Source organism: Lampris incognitus, chromosome 10, assembly GCF_029633865.1.
Source record: "Lampris incognitus isolate fLamInc1 chromosome 10, fLamInc1.hap2, whole genome shotgun sequence".
Classification (NCBI taxonomy): Eukaryota; Metazoa; Chordata; class Actinopteri; order Lampriformes; family Lampridae; genus Lampris; species Lampris incognitus.
Window position 1 is genome coordinate 58,052,837 of NC_079220.1, and position 25,137 is coordinate 58,077,973.

A 25,137-nucleotide genomic window follows, 5' to 3' on the forward strand; every position below is an offset into this window, starting at 1 on the left:
CAGAGCAAAGGTAGTTATTTCAAACTCAGCAAACAAACACGTTACGTGTCTGAACTAATGTACCGTGAGCAGCCCGGGACACCGCAGGACTGCTGCACAAGACTGCTGCACAGGACTGCTGCACAGGACTGCTGCACAAGACTGCTGCACAGGACTGCTGCTCAGGACTACTGCACAAGACTGCTGCACAGGACTACTGCACAAGACTGCTGCACAGGACTGCTGCACAGGACTACTGCACAGGTGTGAGCAGGACTACTGCCAGCAGTCCTGTGCAGTAGTCCTGTGCAGTAGTCCTGAGCAGCAGTCCTGTGCAGTAGTCCTGAGCAGCAGTCTTGTGCAGCAGTCTTGTGCAGCAGTCCTGAGCAGCAGTCCTGTGCAGTAATCCTGAGCAGCAGTCCTGTGCAGTAGTCCTGCTCAGACTGGCAGCAGTCCTGAGCCGCAGTCCTGCGGTCTGAGCAGCACTACTGCACAGGACTGCAGCAGCAGGTCTGAGCAGCAGTCCTGCGGTCTGCTGTCTGAGCAGCGTCTCGATGGGCCACACCTGTCAGGTTGGTGATTCTCCCGGCCAAGAAAGAAGAGCTCTCTGACATAGATTTAAACACATTTGTGAACAACGTGAGAGGAATAGACCTTTTGTGTACACAGAAAAAGTCTTAGATCTTTCATTTCAGCTCATGGAAAATTGGAGCAAAAACAAAAGTGTTGCATTTATATTTTTGTTCAGCATTTTATATATAATATTGCATTATGTGAACTCTTAAAATATTGCATGGTGACACTTGGAAACCAGTCAGTCACAGCATCAGATTAAACAGGACACAGTGGTTTGTCATTTCAGCCCGGGGAAGTGATGGAGATGGTCTTCATGTGCGGGCGCTGTCATAGTTAGCCACCAACCAGTCACAGGTCGTTTTGATGGCTGGAGGCAGTGGAAAGCAGAAAGAGTCATGTTAAGGCATCTCGGCATATGTTTTCTTTTTTGTTACAGACCATATCAAACTGTTCTCCTGGCTGCAGCCTCACTAAAGAAATGAAAACACACACCCGTATGACTGGAAATGTATGAATTAGATCAGTTTGTTCAGCTGAGTATCTTTTCCATCGTTCCAACAAGTCTGCTCCATCATATCCATATGCAGCGCCACAGAAGTGGTGCATGAACAACAGAAAAGTGGCCAAATGAATTTCTGCTTTACGAGTGATATCTTTACGGTCAAACAAAGCACACATTACTGGTCTCCTTTTTTTTTTTGGAATAATATTGTTATTTTTCTTAGGTTTTCAGTTCAAATGACATGAAGTTTTGAAGAAAACTGGAATTTCTTGTTGTTCAGGCCAGTGCGGCAGCGTTAAGTTTGGGTTAGTCATGTGAGAACAGACACACACTGTACAGACATCCTCTGACTCCTACCTTCTCTGAGGGGCGTAAAGGTGAAGTCTGGGAGGTAGCGTCTTAGCTTGGCATTGCTGGCCGTCTTTTTTAACTGGCCATCAGACATGGCGGTATCAAACTGGTGTGAGGTCAAGGGTCACGATCAACATGAGGGTTCGAGTGGGCTGCAAACCCCAGATCCCAGATTTCTTCACCTTCATTAGTTGGCACCTGGTGGTGTTGGTCAGCACTTCCAGAACGGTAATACAAAGATGACTGATGACCCATTTGGAATTCCATGAATTTTTATTCCATATATTTCTACTCAGTTTTAAAGAGAAAGACATGACGCCACATAACTTTGGTAGTTTGTTTTGCTCTTATGCCAACACGTACCTTTTGTGTGCACATATCACTCACTGTTTCCACTACTACTACTACTTCTGGCTGCTCCCGTTAGGGGGCGCCACAGCAGATCTTCTGTCTCCATCTCTTCCTGTCTTCTGCGTATTCCTCTGTCACACCAGCCACCTGCATGTCCTCCCTCACCACATCCATAAACCTCTTCTTTGGCCTTCCTCTTCTCCTCTTTCCTGTCAGCTCCATATTCAGCATCCTTCTCCCAATATACCCAGCATCTCTCCTCCACACATGTCCAAACCATCTCAGTCTTGTCTCTCTTGCTTTGTCTCCAAACAGTCCAACCTGAGCTGTCCCTCTAATATACTCATTCCTAATCCTGTCCTTCTTCATCACTCCCAATGAAAATCTTATCATCTTCATCTCTGCCACCTCTAGCTCCACCTCCTGTCTTTTCATCAGTGCCACTGTCTACAAACCATACAACATAGCTGGTCTCACTACCATCTCGTAAACCTTCCCTTTAACTCTTGCTGGTACCCTTCTGTCACAAATCACTCCTGACACTCTTCTCCACCCACTCCACCCTGCCTGCACTCTCTTCTTCACCTCTCTACTGCACTCCCCGTTACTTTGGACAGTTGACCCCAAGTATTTAAACTCATATGCCTTCGTCGCCTCCACTCCTTGCATCCTCACCATTCCGCTGTCCTCCCTCTCATTCATGCATAGGTATTCCGTCTTGCTCCTACTAACTTTCATTCCTCTTCTGTCCAGTGCATACCTCCACCTCTCCAGGCTCTCCTCAACCTGCACCCTACTCTCACTACAGATCACAATGTCATCCGCGAACATCATAGTCCATGGAGACTCCTGCCTGATCTGACCTCCTCTCTCGGCACCCTGTCGTATGCTTTCTCTAAATCTACAAAGACACAATGTGACTCCTTCTGGCCTTCTCTATACTTCTCCATCAACATTCTCAAAGCAAACATCGCATCTGTGGTGCTCTTTCATGGCATGAAACCATACTGCTGCTCGCTGATCATCACCTCTCCTCTTAACCTAGCTTCTATTACTCTTTCCCATATCTTCATGCTGTGGCTGATCAACTTTATACCTCTGTAGTTGCTGCAGTTCTGCACATCACCCTTGTTCTTGAAAATCGGTACCAGTATGCTTCTTCTCCACTCCTCAGGCATCCTCTCACTTTCCAGGATTGTGTTAAACAATCTAGTTAAAAACTCCACCGCCATCTCTCCTAAACACCTCCATGCCTCCACAGGTATGTCATCAGGACCAACTGCCTTTCCACTCTTCATCCTCTTCATAGCTGCCCTCACTTCCTCCTTGCTAATCCACTGCACTTCCTGATTCACTACCCCCACATCATCCAACCTGCTCTCTCTCTCATTTTCTTCATTCATCAGCCCCTCAAAGTACTCCTTCCACCTTCTCAGCACACTCCCCTCGCTTGTCAGCACATTTCCATCTCTATCCTTGATCGCCCTAACTTGCTGCACATCCTTTGCAGCTTGGTCCCTCTGTCTAGCCAATCTGTACAAGTCCTTTTCTCCTTCCTTAGTGTCTAACCTGTCATACAACTCACCATACGCCTTTTCCTTTGCCTTTGCCACCTCTCTCTTTGCTTTACGCTGCATCTCCTTGTACTCCTGTCTACGTTCTTCATCTCTCTGACTATCCCACTTCTTCTTTCCCAACCTCTTCCTCTGTATACTTTGCTGTACTTCCTCATTCCACCACCAAGTCTCCTTGTCTTCCTTCCTCTGTCCCGATGACGCACCAAGTACCTTCCTAGCTGTCGCCCTCACTATTTCTGCAGGGGTTGCCCAGCCATCCAGCAATTCTTCACTACCACCCAGTGCCTGTCTTACTGTTTCCACTGATTTTCTTTTTCTGTAATTAAGAGCAATTGAAACCTTTTTTTGCTAGTATTTGGTTTATGAAGATAACAGTGAAAACTATTAGCCCAGGTCATTTTGGAAGTTGGAAGTTCTCAAATCAAATTCCAAAACGGCAATGTCATGTTTACATTCCTTTATGAACTTACTACTTAGCTTCCATTCTTTTTTTCCCCTCCCCAATTGTACCCGTCCAATCACTCTTCCAAGCCGTCCCGGTCTCTGCTCCACCCCCTCTGCTGATCTGGGGAGGGCTGCAGACTACCACATGCCTCCTCGCATACATGTGGAGTCACCAGCCACTTCTTTTCACCTGACAGTGAGGAGTTTTACCAGGGGGACGTAGCGTGTGGGAGGATCACGCTATTCCCCCCAGTTCCCCCTCCCTCCTGAACAGGTGCCCTGACTGACCAGAGGAGGTGCTAGTGCAGCAACCAGGACACATACCCACATCTGGCTTCCCACCCACAGACAACGGCCAATTATGTCTGTAGGGACACCTAACCAAGCCGGAGGTAACATGGGGATTCGAACCAGCGATCTCCTTTTTAGTAGGCAACAGAATAGACCGCCACGTCACCCGGGAGCCCCGTTGGTGTTGATTCTTAATGTGATTGGTAACTGTCCAGTTTCTAGTTAGCTGAGCAGGGCCACCAATCAGGCTTTGTCTTAGCCTGTTGGGACCAGTGGGTATTTTGGAAGGGCAACTCCACTACCATAACATAGCATGCCACAGCTCGCTAGCCCCAGTCGTATTGACCCGGACTAGCTTGGACAAAACATCAGCTGTTTGAAAGGATACACGTATTGGGCCTTTGAAGTCCATTGATTGTGTTATCATTTCCAGAGCATCTTTGATCGTGACCTCCTCCTCCTCCCCCACTGTGTGATGGAGCGGTGGCGTGCCGGATAGAGAACACATGGTACAGATACAAAGAAAGTAACACTCATTCTCCTAGTTCGTAAGCATGTCATCCTGTTGGGGGGAATTAATGTGTGTCTTGATTTATTTGCAGCAGTGAACAGTTTAATCTAATGGCTAATGCAAAACACAATAGCACAAGAGCGACTCACCAGACAGGATGATGGGGTCAATCTCACTGTATTCTCGTAGGACCCAAAGAATAAGACGACCCAAGTCCTGACACACACACACACACACACACACACACACACACACACACACACACACACACACACACACGCGCGTCAAACTAAAGCACACATGATCAATCTACTTTCCCACACCTATTTTCCAAACACTAGTCCACAGACTGTTAACTCTACCAGAGAATAGATGAACTGTCTTTGGGAGGTACCGCTGCCACACACAGTCAAAGTAGTTCCATCTCCTGGAGAGACAAACGACGATATTTTATTGCTGTAAGAAGAAAGCCACTTTATTTCGTTATTGTACAGGTTACAATGAAGTGTGTTGTCTGCATGTAACCGTCATATTGTATAGGAGCAGTGGGCACCTGCAGCACCCGGGGACCAGCTCTTCTCTCAGTTGCCTTGCTCAGGGGCATAGACAGGAAGGAGTATTAACCCCAGCATTACATATATGTGTGTTTATGTTTTCGAGGTCTTTTGAAAGCTGACCACAAGCTCAAACCTATGGTCTGTAGCCACCAAGTCTGTGATGACTACACACTATGTATGTGCCACCACATACACATACATATATGTATGTATGTGGTGGCACAGTGGTTAGCACGGTCGCCTCACAGCAAGAAGGTCCTAGATTCGAACCTCCGGGGTTGTCCGACCTTGGTGTTGTGAGTGCTCGACTAATGAGGAGTGGACTATCAACACGGATACAGGAAAAAATATTTTAATACATTGCAGTACATGCCTGTTTCATGCGTCGCGCACTCATCAGCTGCTATATAAATATATATTATATATATATATATATAATTTTTTTCGGAAACCTTCAACAGTGTTGATGAAAGTGCTCAACAAATGAGGAGTGGAATATTAAGATAGATGTATATATCTTAATACATGTATCTTAATATATATGTATATATGTATACATATACACATATATACATATGTGTGTTTGTGTATATATACACACACGCACATCTATATGTATGTATATATATGTGTGTGTGTGTATGTGTGTGTGTGTGTATACAGTGGGGAGAACAAGTATTTGATACACTGCCGCTTTTGCAGGTTTTCCCACTTACAAAGCATGTAGAGGTCTGTAATTTTTATCATAGGTACACTTCAACTGTGAGAGACGGAATCTAAAACAAAAATCCAGAAAATCACATTGTATGATTTTTAAGTAATTTGCTTTTTATTGTATGACATAAGTATTTGATACATCAGAAAAACAGAACTTAATATTTGGTAAAGAAACCTTTGTTTGCAATTACAGAGATCAGATGTTTCCTGTAGTTCTTGACCCGGTTTGCACACACTGCAGCAGGGATTTTGGCCCACTCCTCCATACAGATCTTCTCCAGATCCTTCAGATTTCGGGGCTGACGCTGGGCAACACGGACTTTCATCTCCCTCCAAAGATTTTCTATTGGGTTCAGGTCTGGAGACTGGCTAGGCCACTCCAGGACCTTGAGATGCTTCTTACGGAGCCTCTGCTTAGTTGCCCTGGCTGTGTGTTTCGGGTCGTTGTCATGCTGGAAGACCCAGCCACGACCCATCTTCAATGCTCTTATTGAGGGAAGGAGGTTGTTGGCCAAGATCTCGCGATACATGGCCCCATCCCTTCTCCCCTCAATACGGTGCAGTCGTCCTGTCCCCTTTGCAGAAAAGCCTCCCCAAAGAATGATGCTTCCACCTCCATGCTTCATGGTTGGGATGGTGTTCTTGGGGTTGTACTCATCCTTCTTCTTCCTCCAAACACGGCGAGTGGAGTTTATACCAAAAAGCTCTATTTTGGTCTCATCAGACCACATGACCTTCTCCCATTCCTCCTCTGGATCATCCAGATGGTCATGGGCAAACTTCAGACGGGCCTGGACATGCGCTGGCTTGAGCAGGGGGACCTTGCATGCGCTGCAGGATTTTAATCCATGACGGCGTCATGTGTTACTAATGGTTTTCTTTGAGACTATGGTCCCAGCTCTCTTCAGGTCATTGACCAGGTCCTGCCATGTAGTTCTGGGCTGATCCCTCACCTTCCTCATGATCATTGATGCCCCACTAGGTGAGATCTTGCATGGAGCCCCAGACCGAGGGAGATTGACCGTCATCTTGAACTTCTTCCATTTTCTGATAATTGCGCCAACAGTTGTTGCCTTCTCACCAAGCTGCTTGCCTATTGTCCTGTAGCCCATCCCAGCCTTGTGCAGGTCTACAATTTTTTCCCTGATGTCCTTGGACAGCTCTCTGGTCTTGGCCATTGTGGAGAGGTTGGAGTCTGATTGATTGAGTGTGTGGACAGGTGTCTTTTATACAGGTAACGAGTTCAAACAGGTGCAGTTAGCACAGGTAATGAGTGGAGAACAGGAGGGCTTCTTAAAGAAAAACTAACAGGTCTGTGAGAGCTGGAATTCTTACTGGTTGCTAGGTGATCAAATACTTATTTCCTGCAATAAAATGCAAATTAATTATTTAAAAATCATACAATGTGGTTTTCTGGATTTTTGTTTTAGATTCCTATGATAAAAATTACATTTCCCACTTACATGCTTTGTAAGTGGGAAAACCTGCAAAATCGGCAGTGTATCAAATACTTGTTCTCCCCACTGTTTATATATATGTGTGTGTGTGTGTGTGTGTGTGTGTGTGTGGATGTATAAAGCCATCCATTATCCAAGCGGCATATCCTAACCAGGGTGGCGGGGCGGCAGGCAGGAGACACCCTGGACAGGCCGCCAGGCCCTCACAGGAACATGATATTTGTTGAGTGTGTTAGCCGGTTAGATATGTTAACTGAGCATACGTATATCCACCCGCTGTGGGGTGGACTGCATCACAAGGCAACATCGCCAACCGCTTGGCTAAAGGGGGCTGACCACACACACACATATATGTGTGTCTGTATATGTATGTATGTATGTGTGAGTGTGTGTGTATATAAGTGAATATGTGCGTGTATGTGTATATAAGTGTATGTGTGCGTGTGTGTATGTGAGTGTATGTGTGTGTGAGTGTGTATGTGAGTGTGTGTGAGTATGCATATGTGTGTGTGTGAGTGTATGCGTATGTGAGTGTATGTGGGTATGTGTGTATGTGAGTGTGAGTGTGTGTGTATGTGTGTGAGTGTGTATGTGAGTGTGTGAGTGAGTGTATGTGTATTTATGTGTATGTGTGAGTGTGTGTGTGCGTGTATTTATGTGTGTGTGTGTGTGTATTTGTGGGTATGTGTGAGTGAGTGTGTGGGTATGTGTGAGTGAGTGTGTTTGTGTATGTGAGTATATGTGTATTTATGTGTATGTGAGTGTGTGAGTGAGTGTATGTGTATTTATGTGTATGTGAGTGTGTGTGAGTGTGTGAGAGTGTAGGTGTATTTATGTGTATGTTTATGTGTGAGTGTATGTGTATTTATGTGTATGTGTGAGTGAGTGACTGTGTGTTTGTGTATGTGTGAGTGAGTGTGTGTTTGTGTATGTGTGAGTGAGTGTACGTGTATTTATGTGTATGTGTATTAATGTTTATGTGAGCATGTGTGTGAGAGTGTGTGCGAGTGTGTGTGAGTGAGTATGTGTGAGTGTATGTGTATGTTTATGTGAGAGTGTATGTGTATTAATGTGTATGTGAGTGTGTGTGTGTGAGTGAGTGTGTGTGTGTGTATTCATGTGTATGTGTGTGAGTGTGTGTGTATGTGAGTGAGTGTGTGTGTGTATGTGTGAGTGAGTGTGTGTGCGTATGTGTGTGTGTGAGTGCATGTGTATTTGTGTTTGTGTGAGTGAGTGAGTGTATGTGTATGTGTGTGTGTGAGAGTGAGTGTGTGTTATGTGTATGTGAGTGAGTGTGTGTGTGTCTGTGTATGTGTGTGTGAGTGTGGTATGTGTGTGTGTGTGTATTTGTGGGTATGTGTGAGTGAGTGTGGGTATGTGTGTGTGAGTGTGTGTGTATGTGAGTGTATGTGTATTTATGTGTATTTATGTGAGTGTGTGTGAGTGTGTGAGAGTGTAGGTGTATTTATGTGTATGTTTATGTGTGAGTGTGAGTGTATGTGTATTTATGTGTATGTGTGTATGTGTGAGTGAGTGACTGTGTGTTTGTGTATTTGTGTATGTGTGAGTGAGTGAGTGTGTGTTTGTGTATGTGTGAGTGAGTGTGTGTGTGAGTGAGTGTACGTGTATTTATGTGTATGTTTGTGTGTGTATGTGTATTAATGTGTATGTGAGTGTGTGTGCGAGTGTGTGTGAGTATGTGTGAGTGTATGTGTATGTATGTGTATGTTTATGTGTGAATGTGTGTATTAATGTGTATGTGAGTGTGTGTGTGTGTGTGTGTGAGTGAGTGTGTGTGTGTGTATTCGTGTGTGTGTGTGTGTGTATTTGTGTATGTGTGCGTGAGTGTGTGTATTTTTGTGTGTGTGTGAGTGTGTGTGAGTGCCTGTGTGTGTGTGTGTGTGAGTGTGTGTGTGTGTGTGTGTGTGTGTGTGTGTGTGTGTGTGTGTGTGTGTGTGTGTGTGTGTGTGTGGCTGATGGCGGTGGGCTGTGACTGGGTCTTACGTTTGGCAGTGAGAGTCTTGTGCATGAGTGCTGACAGCACATGGCCGTTGTCTATGTTGAAGTTGTCGTAGGGACCAAACACATTGGTTGGGATGACTGCTGTGTAGCAGCGTCCATGCTGCCCAAAGTATGCTCTGCAAACACACACACACACACACACACACACACACACACACACACACACACACAGGCACTTACAGACGAATAACCGAGTTGTGTACTTGCAGCAAAGTCAGTAAAGCAAGTTGGCAAATTAGCTAGCTTTGTAGCTTTGTAGTGTTGTAGCGGTGTAGCGTTGTATAGTTGTAGCGTTGTATAGTTGTAGCTTTGTAGCGTTGTAGCGTTGTTTGGAGAAGATTCCCCCGCCCTCCCTCTGTCTCTCCAGTTTGGTGACCTGAGTTTTAACAGAGCCACTGCACACTGGAAACCTCCAGAGTTCTGGTCTGCGGGACTGGAAAACAGTACGAGACAAACCAAGGCAACCAGACCAGTGTATAAAAAAGTGTGTTTATTGTTGCTTTTGCTGCCATAACTAGATTGGGTTTACTTCAGCATCAGGGTGAACAACAACAACAACAACAGGTAAAACACGAGTCAGAAAAAGTCTGTTGACTCTGCCTTCTTTTCTAATTCTTGATGAACAAAAACAGTTTAGGTCGGTTGTATTATTTTTTTGGGAGGGGATTTCCCCCCTTTTTCTCCGCAATTGTACTTTGCCAATTACCCCACTCTTCTGAGATGTCCCGGTCTCTGCTCCACCCCCTCTGCTGATCCGGGGAGGGCTGCAGACTACCACATGCCTCCTTCCATACATGTGGAGTCACCAGCCACTTCTTTTCACCCGACAGTGAGGAGTTTCACCAGGGGGATGTCGTGTGTGGGAGGATCACGTTATTCCCCCTCTCCCCTGAACAGGCACCCTGACCAACCAGAGGAGGCGCTAGTGCAGCGACCAGGACACGTACCCACATCCGGCTCCCCACCCGCAGACACGGCCAATTGTGTCTGTAGGGACGCCCGACCAAGCCAGAGGTAACACGGGGATTTGAACCGGTGATCCCCGTGTTGGTAGGTAATGGAATAGACCACTACGCTACCAGGACGCCCCGGCTCTGTTGTATTCTTTGACACCTGCTGGATTCGCCCACAGTCTGTGTCTGCACCACACCACACGCTGCACAGCTCACCTGTTCTGGACATCAATCATCCGTTTAGCGTACGAGTAACCGAAGTTGGAGTCATGCGGTGGCCCGTTGTGTATCTGGAAGAGTTGGGATTTAGAGCAAAGATACCAGACACAACGCTTGTCAAGCTAGAAACCAATCTATTTTTTTCTCATTTCCACAGCCATAAAACAGTATTGTGCCGGATCAATTATCTTCAAGCTGCATCGCCATCGTGTGGAAGAGCATGAAAAGAGGCGTGAAGAGAAAGAGGTATCTTATTACGACTGTGGCTTCTGAGCCTCATTGTCTGATAAGCTGAAATAATTGAGCTCATTGGGTAATTTTCTCTCCGTCCCCCTCTTACAGACGTGGTAATGGTCTTGACATAACTACTGTTTTACGCACAACCGCATCAACGTATTGGAACAGGATGACTTGCCAACAGGTAGTTTGTCTACATGCAAAGTCCACCAGCAACCCAAAACAGGTGAGGTCATTTCTCTTACAAACTGCTCCATGGAAAAGAAAGGGAAGGGAACCAAGTCTGTATGGAGGCCCGTCAGAGCAGAAACATATTTCAGAAAATAAATCATTCCTCAGAATCTGTGGTAGTGATTAATCAGCATAAACTATCGCTCTCATTTCTAGATATTGAAAAAACAAGTCTAAACAACAGTCTAGCAGTTTTATTCCAACGATGACACATAATGTCAATTCTAAAGAATGGAGGTCTTTAAACTACAACGCATATAGTTGTTGATAGAAATGCAAATAGTAGTTTCTTTGTCATATATATATATGTGTGTGTGTGTGTGTGTGTGTGTGTGTATGTATGTGTATATATATATATATATATATATATATATATATCAACACGGATACAGGGAAAACAAAGATTTTAATGCATAGCAGTACAGGCCTGTTTCGTGCATCTCGCACTGTGTGAAACAGGCCTGTACTGCTATACTGCCTATACAAAACAGGCCTGTACTGCTGTGCTGCCTATACAAAACAGGCCTGTACTGCTATACTGCCTATACAAAACAGGCCTGTACTGCTATGCTGCCTATACAAAACAGGCCTGTACTGCTATGCCGCCTATACAAAACAGGCCTGTACTGCTGTGCTGCCTATACAAAACAGGCCTATACTGCCTATACAAAACAGGCCTGTACTGCTGTGCCGCCTATACAAAACAGGCCTGTACTGCTATACTGCCTATACAAAACAGGCCTGTACTGCTATACTGCCTATACAAAACAGGCCTGTACTGCTATACTGCCTATACAAAACAGGCCTGTACTGCTATACTGCCTATACAAAACAGGCCTGTACTGCTATACTGCCTATACAAAACAGGCCTGTACTGCTATGCTGCCTATGCAAAACAGACCTGTACTGCTGTGCTGCCTATACAAAACAGGCCTGTACTGCTATGCTGCCTATACAAAACAGGCCTGTACTGCTATACTGCCTATACAAAACAGGCCTGTACTGCTGTGCTGCCTATACAAAACAGGCCTGTACTGCTGTGCTGCCTATACAAAACAGGCCTGTACTGCTATACTGCCTATACAAAACAGGCCTGTACTGCTATGCTGCCTATACAAAACAGGCCTGTACTGCTATGCCGCCTATACAAAACAGGCCTGTACTGCTGTGCTGCCTATACAAAACAGGCCTATACTGCCTATACAAAACAGGCCTGTACTGCTGTGCCGCCTATACAAAACAGGCCTGTACTGCTATACTGCCTATACAAAACAGGCCTGTACTGCTATACTGCCTATACAAAACAGGCCTGTACTGCTATACTGCCTATACAAAACAGGCCTGTACTGCTATACTGCCTATACAAAACAGGCCTGTACTGCTATACTGCCTATACAAAACAGGCCTGTACTGCTATGCTGCCTATGCAAAACAGACCTGTACTGCTGTGCTGCCTATACAAAACAGGCCTGTACTGCTATGCTGCCTATACAAAACAGGCCTGTACTGCTATACTGCCTATACAAAACAGGCCTGTACTGCTGTGCTGCCTATACAAAACAGGCCTGTACTGCTGTGCTGCCTATACAAAACAGGCCTGTACTGCTATATTGCCTATACAAAACAGGCCTGTACTGCTATGCTGCCTATACAAAACAGGCCTGTACTGCTATACTGCCTATACAAAACAGGCCTGTACTGCTGTGCTGCCTATACAAAACAGGCCTGTACTGCTGTGCTGCCTATACAAAACAGGCCTGTACTGCTGTGCCGCCTATACAAAACAGGCCTGTACTGCTGTGCTGCCTATACAAAACAGGCCTGTACTGCTATGCATTAAAATCTTTTTTCCTGTATCCATGTTGATAATCCACTCCTCATTAGTCGAGCACTCAACACCATTGATGGTTTCGGAAAAAAACGATATATATACACTACCGTTCAAAAGTTTGGGATCACCCAAACAATTTTGTGTTTTCCATGAAAAGTCACACTTATTCACCACCATATGTTGTGAAATGAATAGAAAATAGAGTCAAGACATTGACAAGGTTAGAAATAATGATTTGTATTTGAAATAAGATTTTTTTTACATCAAACTTTGCTTTCGTCAAAGAATCCTCCATTTGCAGCAATTACAGCATTGCAGACCTTTGGCATTCTAGCTGTTAATTTGTTGAGGTAATCTGGAGAAATTGCACCCCACGCTTCCAGAAGCAGCTCCCACAAGTTGGATTGGTTGGATGGGCACTTCTTTGAGCAGATTGAGTTTCTGGAGCATCACATTTGTGGGGTCAATTAAACGCTCAAAATGGCCAGAAAAAGAGAACTTTCATCTGAAACTCGACAGTCTATTCTTGTTCTTAGAAATGAAGGCTATTCCATGCGAGAAATTGCTAAGAAATTGAAGATTTCCTACACCGCTGTGTACTACTCCCTTCAGAGGACAGCACAAACAGGCTCTAACAGGTACTATTTAATGAAGATGCCAGTTGGGGACCTGTGAGGCGTCTGTTTCTCAAACTAGAGACTCTAATGTACTTATCTTCTTGCTCAGTTGTGCAACGCGGCCTCCCACTTCTTTTTCTACTCTGGTTAGAGCCTGTTTGTGCTGTCCTCTGAAGGGAGTAGTACACAGCGGTGTAGGAAATCTTCAATTTCTTAGCAATTTCTCGCATGGAATAGCCTTCATTTCTAAGAACAAGAATAGACTGTCGAGTTTCAGATGAAAGTTCTCTTTTTCTGGCCATTTTGAGCGTTTAATTGACCCCACAAATGTGATGCTCCAGAAACTCAATCTGCTCAAAGAAGTGCCCATCCAACCAATCCAACTTGTGGGAGCTGCTTCTGGAAGCGTGGGGTGCAATTTCTCCAGATTACCTCAACAAATTAACAGCTAGAATGCCAAAGGTCTGCAATGCTGTAATTGCTGCAAATGGAGGATTCTTTGACGAAAGCAAAGTTTGATGTAAAAAAAATCTTATTTCAAATACAAATCATTATTTCTAACCTTGTCAATGTCTTGACTCTATTTTCTATTCATTTCACAACATATGGTGGTGAATAAGTGTGACTTTTCATGGAAAACACAAAATTGTTTGGGTGATCCCAAACTTTTGAACGGTAGTGTGTATATATATATATATATATATATATATATGACAAATAAACTTGAAAGTGTGAAACTATCAGTTTCTGAACTCACCATGGTCTCATCGATGGGGTAAGTGGTTTTGTCGGGGAAGATGCAGCTAGACAGACAGGAGACTACCTTGGTGGCACCCATTTCATGGGCCGTCTGCAACACGTTGTCATTGATCTTGAGGTTATCCCTCTGTGAAAGGGTCAGACTGTCACTTGCTGGCTGGCTAAGTCAAAATACAATCTAAATTTTGTCAGCAACAATCTGCCATCACTTCCACTGTGGCTCTGAAATAAATGTTTCCAGCACTGGTTGAATTTGAATTTTCTTCAGCCCCTTTCAGTTACAGAAGTACCCGGGGAAAAGGTGGGTATTATGAAGGCTGCATTGCGACAGATGCTGTGTGCATTGTCTCACCAAAAATTGCAGGTTCTCCCTCATGTGTTGGTACAATCCTCCCACTTTAGCAGCGAGGTGAATGATGTGAGTGGGATGATATTTCTCAAAGGCAGCCCTGGTTTGCTCAATATCCCTGTTGAGAATATGGTATACAACAATTGCTGTCATATTCAACACTAAGTCTACAAATTGAGTAATGCCTAAAAGCTAGACAAACAAAGTTTGGCACAGTTAAAGTCACTGTACTGCACATTCCTTGAGCAAGAAGTTTAATCTGCCCCACCTTCATAAGTACAATTAATTTGAGTTTATCAGTGTTCAACATAAAGTTATGTCATTTATTAAATGCTGTGGTAATTTCGTTAGACTTTGTTTTCAACAGCTTTAGAAATGATGGTGTTTTGAATAGATGAAGCTAAACAATGCCTGCAACAGCCACGGAGCATCACAGACCCCATTTGAGGTTTAAATTAAAAAAGCTGTGTCAGCATGTCACAGGCATAATGAGTCGGTGCCAGGCCGCAATGCAAGAGGTACAAAGCAGCCCCCGGCCTGCCCATCACAATCACACATAACAAAGTTGTGTCAGAAGCGAATGAGAGAAGTGAAAGCGAACAGCTTTAAAATGACCAGCAACAGTGAAATGTGAAAGCAACAGTGAAACATCACTGGTGACGGTGCACCTTGACACCAATGAAAACATAATCGGTGACAATGCACCTTGACTCCGATGAAAACATAATCGTGACGTGCACCTTGACTCCGATGAAAACATAATCGTGACGTGCACCTTGACTCCGATGAAAACATAATCGTGACGTGCACACGGATGAAAACATAATCGTGCCGTGCACCTTGACACAGATGAAAACATAATCAGTGATGTGCACCTTGACACGGATGAAAACATAATCGTGATGTGCACCTTGACACAGATGAAAACATAATCGTGACGTGCACCTTGACACGGATGAAAACATAATCGTGATGTGCACCTTGACACAGATGAAAACATAATCGTGACGTGCACGTGACACGGATGAAAACATAATCGTGACGTGCACACGGATGAAAACATAATCGTGATGTGCACCTTGACACAGATGAAAAGATAATCGTGACGTGCACACGGATGAAAACATAATCGTGCCGTGCACCTTGACACAGATGAAAACATAATCGTGCCGTGCACCTTGACACAGATGAAAACATAATCGTGACGTGCACCTTGACACAGATGAAAACATAATCAGTGATGTGCACCTTGACACGGATGAAAACATAATCGTGATGTGCACCTTGACACAGATGAAAACATAATCGTGACGTGCACCTTGACACAGATGAAAACATAATCGTGCCGTGCACCTTGACACAGATGAAAACATAATCGTGACGTGCACGTGACACAGATGAAAACATAATCGTGACGTGCACCTTGACACAGATGAAAACATAATTGTGATGTGCACCTTGACACGGATGAAAACATAATCGTGACGTGCACCTTGACACGGATGAAAACATAATCGTGACGTGCACCTTGACACAGATGAAAACATAATCGTGCCGTGCACGTTGACACAGATGAAAACATAATCGTGATGTGCACCTTGACACAGATGAAAACATAATCGTGCCGTGCACCTTGACACAGATGAAAACATAATCGTGATGTGCACCTTGACACAGATGAAAACATAATCGTGACGTGCAGCTTGACACAGATGAAAACATAATCGTGCCGTGCACCTTGACACAGATGAAAACATAATCGTGACGTGCACCTTGACACAGATGAAAACATAATCGTGACGTGCACCTTGACACAGATGAAAACATAATTGTGATGTGCACCTTGACACGGATGAAAACATAATCGTGACGTGCACGTGACACAGATGAAAACATAATCGTGACGTGCAGCTTGACACAGATGAAAACATAATCGTGCCGTGCACCTTGACACAGATGAAAACATAATCGTGACGTGCACCTTGACACAGATGAAAACATAATCGTGACGTGCACCTTGACACAGATGAAAACATAATTGTGATGTGCACCTTGACACGGATGAAAACATAATCGTGACGTGCACGTGACACAGATGAAAACATAATCGTGACGTGCACCTTGACACAGATGAAAACATAATCGTGACGTGCAGCTTGACACAGCTGAAAACAATCGGTGACGATGCACCTTGACACAGATGAAAGCATAATCAGTGACGTGCACCTTGACACAGATGAAAACATAATCGTGACGGCGCACCCGCACATTGACAACATTCATGTCTGCATAGGGCTTATAAACACAAGTCAGTCAAATAAATAATAAATAAGTTCTACTTTCATCATAGATCTACTCCCCTGGCTTTTCGCTGGGTGAAGTCTTGACACTTCGCCAGATAGCAAACTCTTCTGTGTGGGTTTTGCTATGCAGCAGTACACATGTTCATAATCACGCCCGGGCACACTTTGCACGTTTTTTAACATACCGTATGCCGTAGACTCAGTGCTTGAGATCTTGGACACGATAGTGGTGAGATAAAGGGGGTCCATGTGTGCGGCTCCTGAACTGTTGCGGGCCCCAGTGCAGCTGCATTAGCTGCAGATATGGTAGTTTCAGCCCTGCAGCGTGTGGATACGGTGATTTAAAGGCAGGTAAAATTAGAAGCTGGTTATCTGGGAAATGTCGAAATCCTGTTTGCAAATTAATCTCCTATACCTGTTTTTAGAAATAGACCTGCATATTTCTTAAATGAGTGGAGGGTGCAAGCTACTGATGTTGGTACATATGGAATAACAATGACCGAAAACCATCCTGGCGCTTGTTGACAAAGGCTAATTTTGCGTGAGATGTGGTTTATGCTGTTAGACAAGGTAGTTCCTATTTTACATACACTGAAACTTGGCCAGCTAATAAGCTTATGACTTACTTAGTATCATTATTCTCCATTTGTCACTCCAGATTAAAGCATCATTTGTTCATTCATTATTTAAACTGCTTATCCTACTCAGGGTCACGGGGAAAAATAATCAAGATTTTCAAAATTGCATTTTCACAAACAAACAAAAAATAGGCTGAACACAGACTTATCCGTGTATTTGTGATGTTTCTTGTTTAGTTGTGCTGGTAAAGCCTAACGGGTTTTGGTCCCCCCTGCACACTTTCTTTACTCCAGTCATTTTATTCTTACCTTTTTTCCTTTACCTTACTGTTTCATCCTGAACTTTTATGTGCAACAGATAAACTAGACTCAGTGCCATCACAACTCATCAGCAGCATATCTTTTTAATGAACTTTACATCTCTCTCTCTTTTTTTTGTTGTTGTTTTTTTTGTAGACTAAGCAGAAACTTAATTCATACGCAGGTAAAACATAATGTGATAGCATGATGTCGCCACATCTCAATAATGGGCTAACTGATTAAGTGCTATCGTAAAGTAACTTACAGCAGATTTGCTTCCTTAGAGGAGATGAAGATCCACTCTTCTCCCTCAAGTCGCCCACCTTCCTCGTGCACCACATGTTCAATGGCTTTGCCCAGGAGCCCGGATCCCCCAGTCACAAGCACACGCGTCGGTGCGGCATGGCCTCGTGAATCCATCCTCTAAGCTTCACTGTGTCAGAGGGAAAACCAACCTTAAACTGTTATGTAATGTAACCAAAGAAGTTGGTTTAACAAACTGAAAAAGGTCTTGAACCTTGCACCTTTTTCCATTGAACAGCAGGGTAAACCAAACCGAAAAAGCATTTGAGCTATTTTTCAATCGCATCGTTACATTTCTGGGACTGTACGTGCAGCAGTAGTGTACACGTGGGGCAGAACAATGCATTTTCATTCAACCATCCTAAAGAGTCTAAATAAAAATCCTTTTAATTTTTTAGCTTGTCCTTACCTGCGTATCAGAGAGCTGAAGTACAGGCATCCCTGGAAGGTGCCCCTCACCTAATCTGGGCTTTGACTGCCTGACAAAGCCCTGCTGTCAGAGGAGTCAGTTGCAAACTGAAAATAATACTCTGGCAAAGTATGCACTGCCTGAGGCTTCACCTCCCATTTGATGAACAGGTTGTATCACTTCTAGGATCTTGTGGCAGCTCTTGACCTCTCCTACTACAGCTGTAAACCCTTTAAACTGCAAAAAGGATGGACACTACCATCTGCTGGTATGCTTCATTCACAACCCCTTCCTGACTAAGGCCAAGTAAATTTGAATGTGGGTACAGCGAGGGGGGCCACTGGGGATTTTTGGGGCCCCATGAAAAGAAATCATATCGACAAATAAAAAGTTATTAACTTCAAACATTTTTGAGGTGCCCCTGTTGCTCAGAGGAATTGTCCCTGCCCCGCCCCGCCACCGCCCAAATGTGGCACCGGTGGGAACGATGGTCCGAAAGAGTGACGTCAGAGTAATAGGGCCTGTGATGGCCTGGCGGCCTGTCCAGGGCATCTCCCCGCCTGCCGCCGTATGGCTGCTGGGATAGGCTCCAGCATCCCCCACAACGCTGAGAGCCGGATAATTGCTTTGGATAAGGGATGGATGAATTCAACCCATACCAAAGTAATGGCACTGTCTGTAATAAGATAATATACAATTGATAGAAAAAGTGATTTTCTCCAGTTGTGCTGTCACAACTATCAGAATCATATTTATTGCCAAGTAGTTCAAGAACATACAAGGAATTTGACTTGGTATGTTGGTGCATGAAGGAAAAATGTCCAGTCATTGAGTATCAACAATTGTGTTTTTATTCTGACTTGATTAAAACAGCTGAGAAACCGCCCCACATTTTGAATAATCATGATACGTCCCCTAAGTAAGATAATACTCATACTATGAAACAACCACTGCATGAACTCACTTCAGACTCCAGGAATCTTTTGCACAATTTCAAACCTTTGCAGAAAAAAAGGAACTTAATGTAACCTCAGTTTACACTATATTCTGTACATATGGTGGCTTCAGAAAGTAAACGCACAGGTGTGTGTTTTTCTAAACTATGTCCAATCAATTCAATTTGCCACAGGTGGACTCCAATCAAGTTCTACAAATCAAGGCTCTTTAAAGCAAATAGGATGCACCTGACCACAATTAAGAGGGTCTGAATACTTATGTAAATGAGAAATTGCAGTTTTTGATTAATACATTTGGAAAAAAATTCCAAAAACATGTTTTCACTCTGTCATTACGGGTTATCGAGTGTAAATTGATGGGCAAAAGTGGCAATTTTAGCCTCTTAAAATTAAATCTACAGCACAATAGTGTGCAAAAAGTGAAGGGGTCAACACACTTTCTGAAGCCACTGTATAATTCTTATTAAGCTGTCAGTGCTTATCCTGGTCAAACGTTCCCTTTGTCATTCAGTGCCCATTCCTCCTTCCACTGAAACAGGCAAACACACACAGGCTGGGAAATTTCAAAACACAAATCTTCTACAAGATGTTAGTGAAATCATGACTTGCTTTGAAAATAGTGATTTCATCATTGTCTTTTTTACAACATATTTTTACATATAATGCAACGTATAAATAATTTCATTATATCACAGTGTGGCAACCCCTTATTATATATCGTGTGTACATTGTATGATATTAAAATCACCAAGATAAACACCGACAATTATCTTGGTTCATTTTAAAGACTTGTAACATTCTAGTCAAGTGGGAGTCAGTCATCTGTATTTATCCAAAGACTCTCTTGCCTCAGACAGGAAGGTTTCGACAAATGACAGAAATTCGGCGCTGGCGAGGAACTCTGTGCCCGTGGAACACCGACTCCTCGTCTTTCAGGATCTCATGAGTGAAGTCATATCTGGCCTGGTCCCTGCAGGGGTGTAGGAAGTAAAAGATTCATCATTAAACTGTTTTGAAAAAACTAACTCCATGATACACTTTTCCAGGATAGTTTATGATTTCCCCTTGATGTAGGCATTTTTGGTTCAGTTCAAGTGACTTTCTTTTTTAAAAAATTTTTTTCTCCCCAGTTGCATCCAGCCAATTACCCCACACTTTTGAGCCATCCCGGTCTCTGCTCCATCCCCTCTGCTGATCCGGGGAGGGCTGCAGACTACCTCTGCCTCCTCCAATACATCTGGAGTCGCCAGCCGCTTCTTTTCACCTGACAGTGAGGAGTTTCCCCAGGGGGATGTAGCGCATGGGAGGATCACGCTATTCCCCCCAGTTCCCCCTCCCCCTTGACAGGCGTCCCGACCGACCAGAGGAGGCGCTAGTGCAGCGACCAGGACACATACCCACATCCAGCTTCCCACCCGCAGACACGGCCAATTGTGTCTGTAGGGACGCCCAACCAAGCCGGAGGTAACACAGGGATTCGAACCACCGATCCCTGTGTTGGTAGGCAACGGAATAGACCGCTAGGCTACCCGGACGCCCCAAGTGACCTTTTTTCGAGTCACACTAATTCATATGATGATGACATGCAAATCCCCTTCCTTATCTGGTGCAGGTGAGCCAAGTTTTTCATGATTTTAATGGAACTCCCCATGTAGGTATCTGCTGCACCTTGTTTTATTTACAAACAAACCCAATATTTCAACCGCAGGAGGTCTTCATCAGATGTGCTAACTGCTACCCACAATGCCCTCCACTACCATTTGTTTTAAATTTTTAATGAATGTACAAAAAATTTCTAAAAAGATGTTTTCACTTTGCCATTAAGGGTTATTGAGTGTACATTGATGGGCAAAAATTGCAATTTTATCCATTTAAAATTAAATCTACAATTTAATCTTAATAATAATTATTTTATTATTATTATTATTATAAATATTTATGCCCTGTGATGGCCTGCCGGCCTGTCCGGGGTGTCTCCCCGCTTGCCGCCCAGTGGCTGCTGGGATAGGCTCCAGCATCCCCGCAACCCTGAGAGCAGGATGAGCGGTTCGGATAATGAATGGATGGACAAAGTGTGCAAAAGAGAAGAGGTCTGAATACTTTGTGAAACAACTGTATTTGTACACAGCATTCCCAAACAAAATCAAAAACAGTCACAGGAAACAGCTGCGATATGTACCAAACCTTAATATGTAGAGGGAGCGTCTGGGCAGCAACAGGTCCAGCCATTCGTTGGTGGTTCCCTCCTTCACCAGGCGCATGACACTGTCCGACAGCAAACTTATACCCGCAATAGTGCTGCCACAGAACTGGGGGCAAAGAGGGAGAGGATGGGTAGACATGGCAGAGAGACACTTAGCAATACGAGCACACAAAGGCGTCAACATTCTCAAAGGGTTTTGGCAAAGATTAATATTAAAGAAACGCATACATGCCAAAAAAATAATCTAATAAAATTCCTTCCTGTAGAGCAGGTGGAAAATGACACTGGAAAACCTGAAACCCACAGTACGCTTCAAATACATACATAACACCATTAAATACAAAACACCATTACAATAATGTATATCAAAAGATCCATCCATCCATTATTCGAACCGCTTATCCTGCTCTCAGGGTCGCGGGGATGTTGGAGCCTATCCCAGCAGTCATTGGGCGGCAGGTGGGGAGACACCCTGGACAGACCACCAGGCCATTACACACACACACACACACCTAGGGACAATTTAGTACGGCCGAGTCACCTGACCTACATGTGTTTGGACTGTGGGAGGAAACCGGAGCACCCGGAGGAAACCCACACAGACACGGAGAGAACATGCAAACTCCACACAGAGGACGACCCTGGACCACCCCCAAGGTTGGATTACAACGGGGCTCGAACCCAGGACCTTCTTGCTGTGAGGCGACCGCGCTAACCACTGCACCACTGTGCCGCCTATATCAAAAGATATAATATTGAAATTCGGTGGTATTTGATTAGAACATAGAGAAAGTTAAGGTCAGTTTATTTATAAAGCCTCCCCCACAAATAAAAAGGACATCTGACATCTACTGTTTGAAAATGTCAGATGTTCTGATTTGCCATTTTCAGCAAATGTGCTTAAACAAATGGTAACTTTTGATTTGAATTTGCAATATAGTTGTGTTGCTAGCTTGAGGAAGGGGCAAGCCACACGGACATTTTGTTTTGTTTTTGTTATTCTCTGAATGACAGAGGTCAACGTGTAACTTTCACATTACACCAAAGGAAGTTGAACCAGTTCATCTGGTGTGCAGATGAACTGGTTCAACTTCCTTTGGTTTTTCTTACCTGGATTATTGAGCATGCACAAAGACGTTTCACATTACACCTTTTTAATACAACTATAATCAATTTTTAATAATCATACATCAAAGTGAAGGGCAAGAAAGTACCAGCATTTTTTTTTCTAGGATAAAAGTATTGTTATATCAATTTCAAGGAATGTTACAAATATGTTAAAAATATTGTTACATTTGTCATGTTGTTTGCTCTGGGATTTCCCCAAAATGTTGTGACTAGCTGCGCTTACTAATGTAAGTTTAATTGTGCATTCAATCACTAGACGTTTTCAAAGGTGATGTAGTAATACCACTGGTAGTTTAACAACAACTCTACATGTTTTCAAAGCACATTCTCAGTCTTAGATTCAACACATAAAATTGAATTGTCTGACTAAATTGGTGTTTAGAAACGTTGGGAAACCATGTCGTGCAGGTGGCCTTTTTGGGAATGCACACATACAATGAAGGAGAAAAGAAAAGCCTACCTTAACACTGTCGATGTGGGGTTTGATGTAGCCAGCCTTGTCCAAGTCTAGGACGTGTACAGGGCCAAGAAGTGGACTGCCCTCAGGGAAGGCAACAGATCTAACCCGGCTCAAAACCCCCTCGCACACGTCTCCCCACCTCACACGCTCGGTCTCTCTGTACCCGTGTATGGCCTAAACAAGGGAAAGGGAGCACATGTTAGTTTGAATCTCTCCGCCACATTCAGTTCTTTTTAACGTGGTTCATGACAACATTTATTTTTTTGTTTTTTTTATAAATTTATTTCTGATTTTTCCCCTTTTTCTCCCAATTTAGTGGCCAATCGATCCCTATTTTAATTCAAACACCCACCCTCGCACTGTATGCGTTCGCCAACTGCATCTCTCCGGCCGGCAGTCTCGAAGGAGACGCCTCCCCACTTTTTGTGACAATGCGACTCCAAGCCGAACCACTGTTTTTCCGACACACACAGAGACGCATTCACGTGACGAACACAAGCCGACTCCGCCCCCCTCCCGAAGACAGCGTTGCCAATGATTGCTGCTTCATGGAGTCCGGCCATAGTCGGATCTGACGAGACCGGGGCGCGAACCCCAGTCCCCAGTGGGCAACTGCATCGACGCAAAGCCGATGCTTAGACCGCTACACCACCGCGGACCCCATGACAACATTTATTACAGGAGCCACAACCCAACGTCCACCAAAAACACTCATGATAGTCAGTATGTAATTATGATGTCAGTTATAACTGATATAAAACAGAGTTCACACACTTTTCACCTATGGTTTAAAAGGTGTGCTTCAACAATACATATAATGTGAAAGTCATATATTTTAATTTCTGCATACAGTATGAGCCACCCTACTCTAAAGCAACTTCTGTAAACCGTATTTTGCACTTGAGCATTTGAAACCTCTGACTGTTGACACTGCACTTGCTTGGCAGACTGTCGACAAGAGCAAGCTAACAGATATGAAGGCCAGCCAGCCAGCCAGCCAGCCAGCCAGCCAGCCAGCCAGCCAGATAGCCAGCCGGCCAGCCAGCCAGCCAGGTAGGTAGGTAGCAATCTGACTGACATCTTCCACACATCCAGAAAATACACATCAACACACACACCGGGAATTCTAAAGCTCCGTCCGTTCACTGTTTTTCAATTGGCCAATAAATCTTTAGCAGCGTTGGTTGTGTTTTAGTCAGATTTCTAGCATTTTTCCAAAATGTCTACTTTCCATGACCCCTTTGGCGCCTGGGAACGGTACCTTCCACGTTCCCAGTTTTTCCAAGTCCCCATGAAGCCTGCTCAAATGACCTGAGAGCATCATCATCGGGATCGTGTTCTCAAACTTACGTCATCCCAGTGGTCGAATTGGTATCGTTTCTTTCTGAGACCCGGTTCGAGTTCCTGCATCAGAGCGACCTCCTCCACCTCGCTGATGAACTCCGTCCGCACCTCCACCTGTGAGCGGAGCGTGTGGAGCAACTCCCGAGAGGAGCCCGCTACCAGCGCTGCAGGGGGGAGACGCGGCAGGCTGCTGCCGCCAGCACCGGAGCTCAGACAGCGGCGGCGGGGGGGGGAACGGCTCGGCAGGCGGCTATGAACGCGTATAATAAGCCTTAGCAGTACCTCCATTGTTGTTATAAGTGCTCAGCTCGCCCTGCACTTTAGGTGTGCCGTGTTTAGCGAGTATGGGCTGGTATTGTTGTTGATATTGTTCAGGTTACGACGTAAGACGCCATGTTGAAACCCCGAAGCATCGTGGGAGGTGTAGTCGTATAAGCTGAGACCGCGCGACGCTTCTTCTTCGGACGTTTCTTCTGCGGACGTTTCTTCTTCGGTTCTTATAGAAGCTGGCAAATAACGGGTTAGTGCGGTACTGCCACCAACTGATACGGAATGTGGACTAGGTTTATTTTTAGCCAAGTAAAAAAATATATAATCTGATAATTAAAAATCCAGTCAACAT

At 44.4% G+C, this 25,137-nt stretch overlaps 2 protein-coding genes across 3 annotated transcripts; both read right to left on the reverse strand.

Moving 5' to 3' along the window:
• Positions 1 to 866: 866 nt before the first annotated feature.
• Positions 867 to 18,132, reverse strand: LOC130119672 (GDP-L-fucose synthase-like). Its single transcript, XM_056288256.1, has 10 exons — positions 17,978 to 18,132; positions 14,535 to 14,649; positions 14,181 to 14,309; positions 10,505 to 10,578; positions 9,318 to 9,451; positions 4,945 to 5,009; positions 4,732 to 4,798; positions 4,460 to 4,539; positions 1,415 to 1,514; positions 867 to 922 (listed from the first exon to the last, which is right to left on the reverse strand). Exons 1-10 carry the CDS (start codon positions 18,130 to 18,132, stop codon positions 867 to 869), a joined length of 975 nt encoding a protein of 324 aa, XP_056144231.1.
• A 1,142-nt stretch (positions 18,133 to 19,274) lies between these two features.
• Positions 19,275 to 24,909, reverse strand: alkbh7 (alkB homolog 7). 2 transcript variants are annotated; one of them, XM_056288234.1, is made up of 4 exons: positions 24,798 to 24,909; positions 23,172 to 23,345; positions 21,565 to 21,689; positions 19,275 to 20,350 (listed from the first exon to the last, which is right to left on the reverse strand). In XM_056288234.1, the coding sequence occupies exons 1-4, from the start codon at positions 24,801 to 24,803 to the stop codon at positions 20,230 to 20,232; spliced, it is 426 nt and encodes a 141-aa protein (XP_056144209.1). In that variant the 5' UTR covers positions 24,804 to 24,909; the 3' UTR covers positions 19,275 to 20,229. The 2 variants fall into 2 exon arrangements, with proteins under 2 accessions (XP_056144209.1, XP_056144208.1); XM_056288233.1 differs by having other exon boundaries at positions 24,522 to 24,903.
• Between the last annotated feature and the right edge of the window lie 228 nt (positions 24,910 to 25,137).

What these genes read in the sequence shown, in the direction of transcription:
- alkbh7 (XM_056288233.1), bottom strand. Translation starts at nt 24,803, where the DNA reads ATGGAGGTACTGCTAAGGCTTATTATACGCGTTCATAGCCGCCTGCCG. An exon ending in AATTCGACCACTGGGATGAC is followed by an intron (nt 23,346 to 24,521) that starts GTAAGTTTGAGA and finishes TCCCTTGTTTAG; the next exon opens with GCCATACACGGGTACAGAGA. An exon ending in CGCTCCCTCTACATATTAAG is followed by an intron (nt 20,351 to 21,564) that starts GTTTGGTACATA and finishes ACACCCCTGCAG; the next exon opens with GGACCAGGCCAGATATGACT.
- LOC130119672 (XM_056288256.1), bottom strand. Translation starts at nt 18,132, where the DNA reads ATGGATTCACGAGGCCATGCCGCACCGACGCGTGTGCTTGTGACTGGG. An exon ending in ACCCCATCGATGAGACCATG is followed by an intron (nt 10,579 to 14,180) that starts GTGAGTTCAGAA and finishes CAACTCTTCCAG; the next exon opens with ATACACAACGGGCCACCGCA. An exon ending in CAAGACTCTCACTGCCAAAC is followed by an intron (nt 5,010 to 9,317) that starts GTAAGACCCAGT and finishes TTGTCTCTCCAG; the next exon opens with GAGATGGAACTACTTTGACT.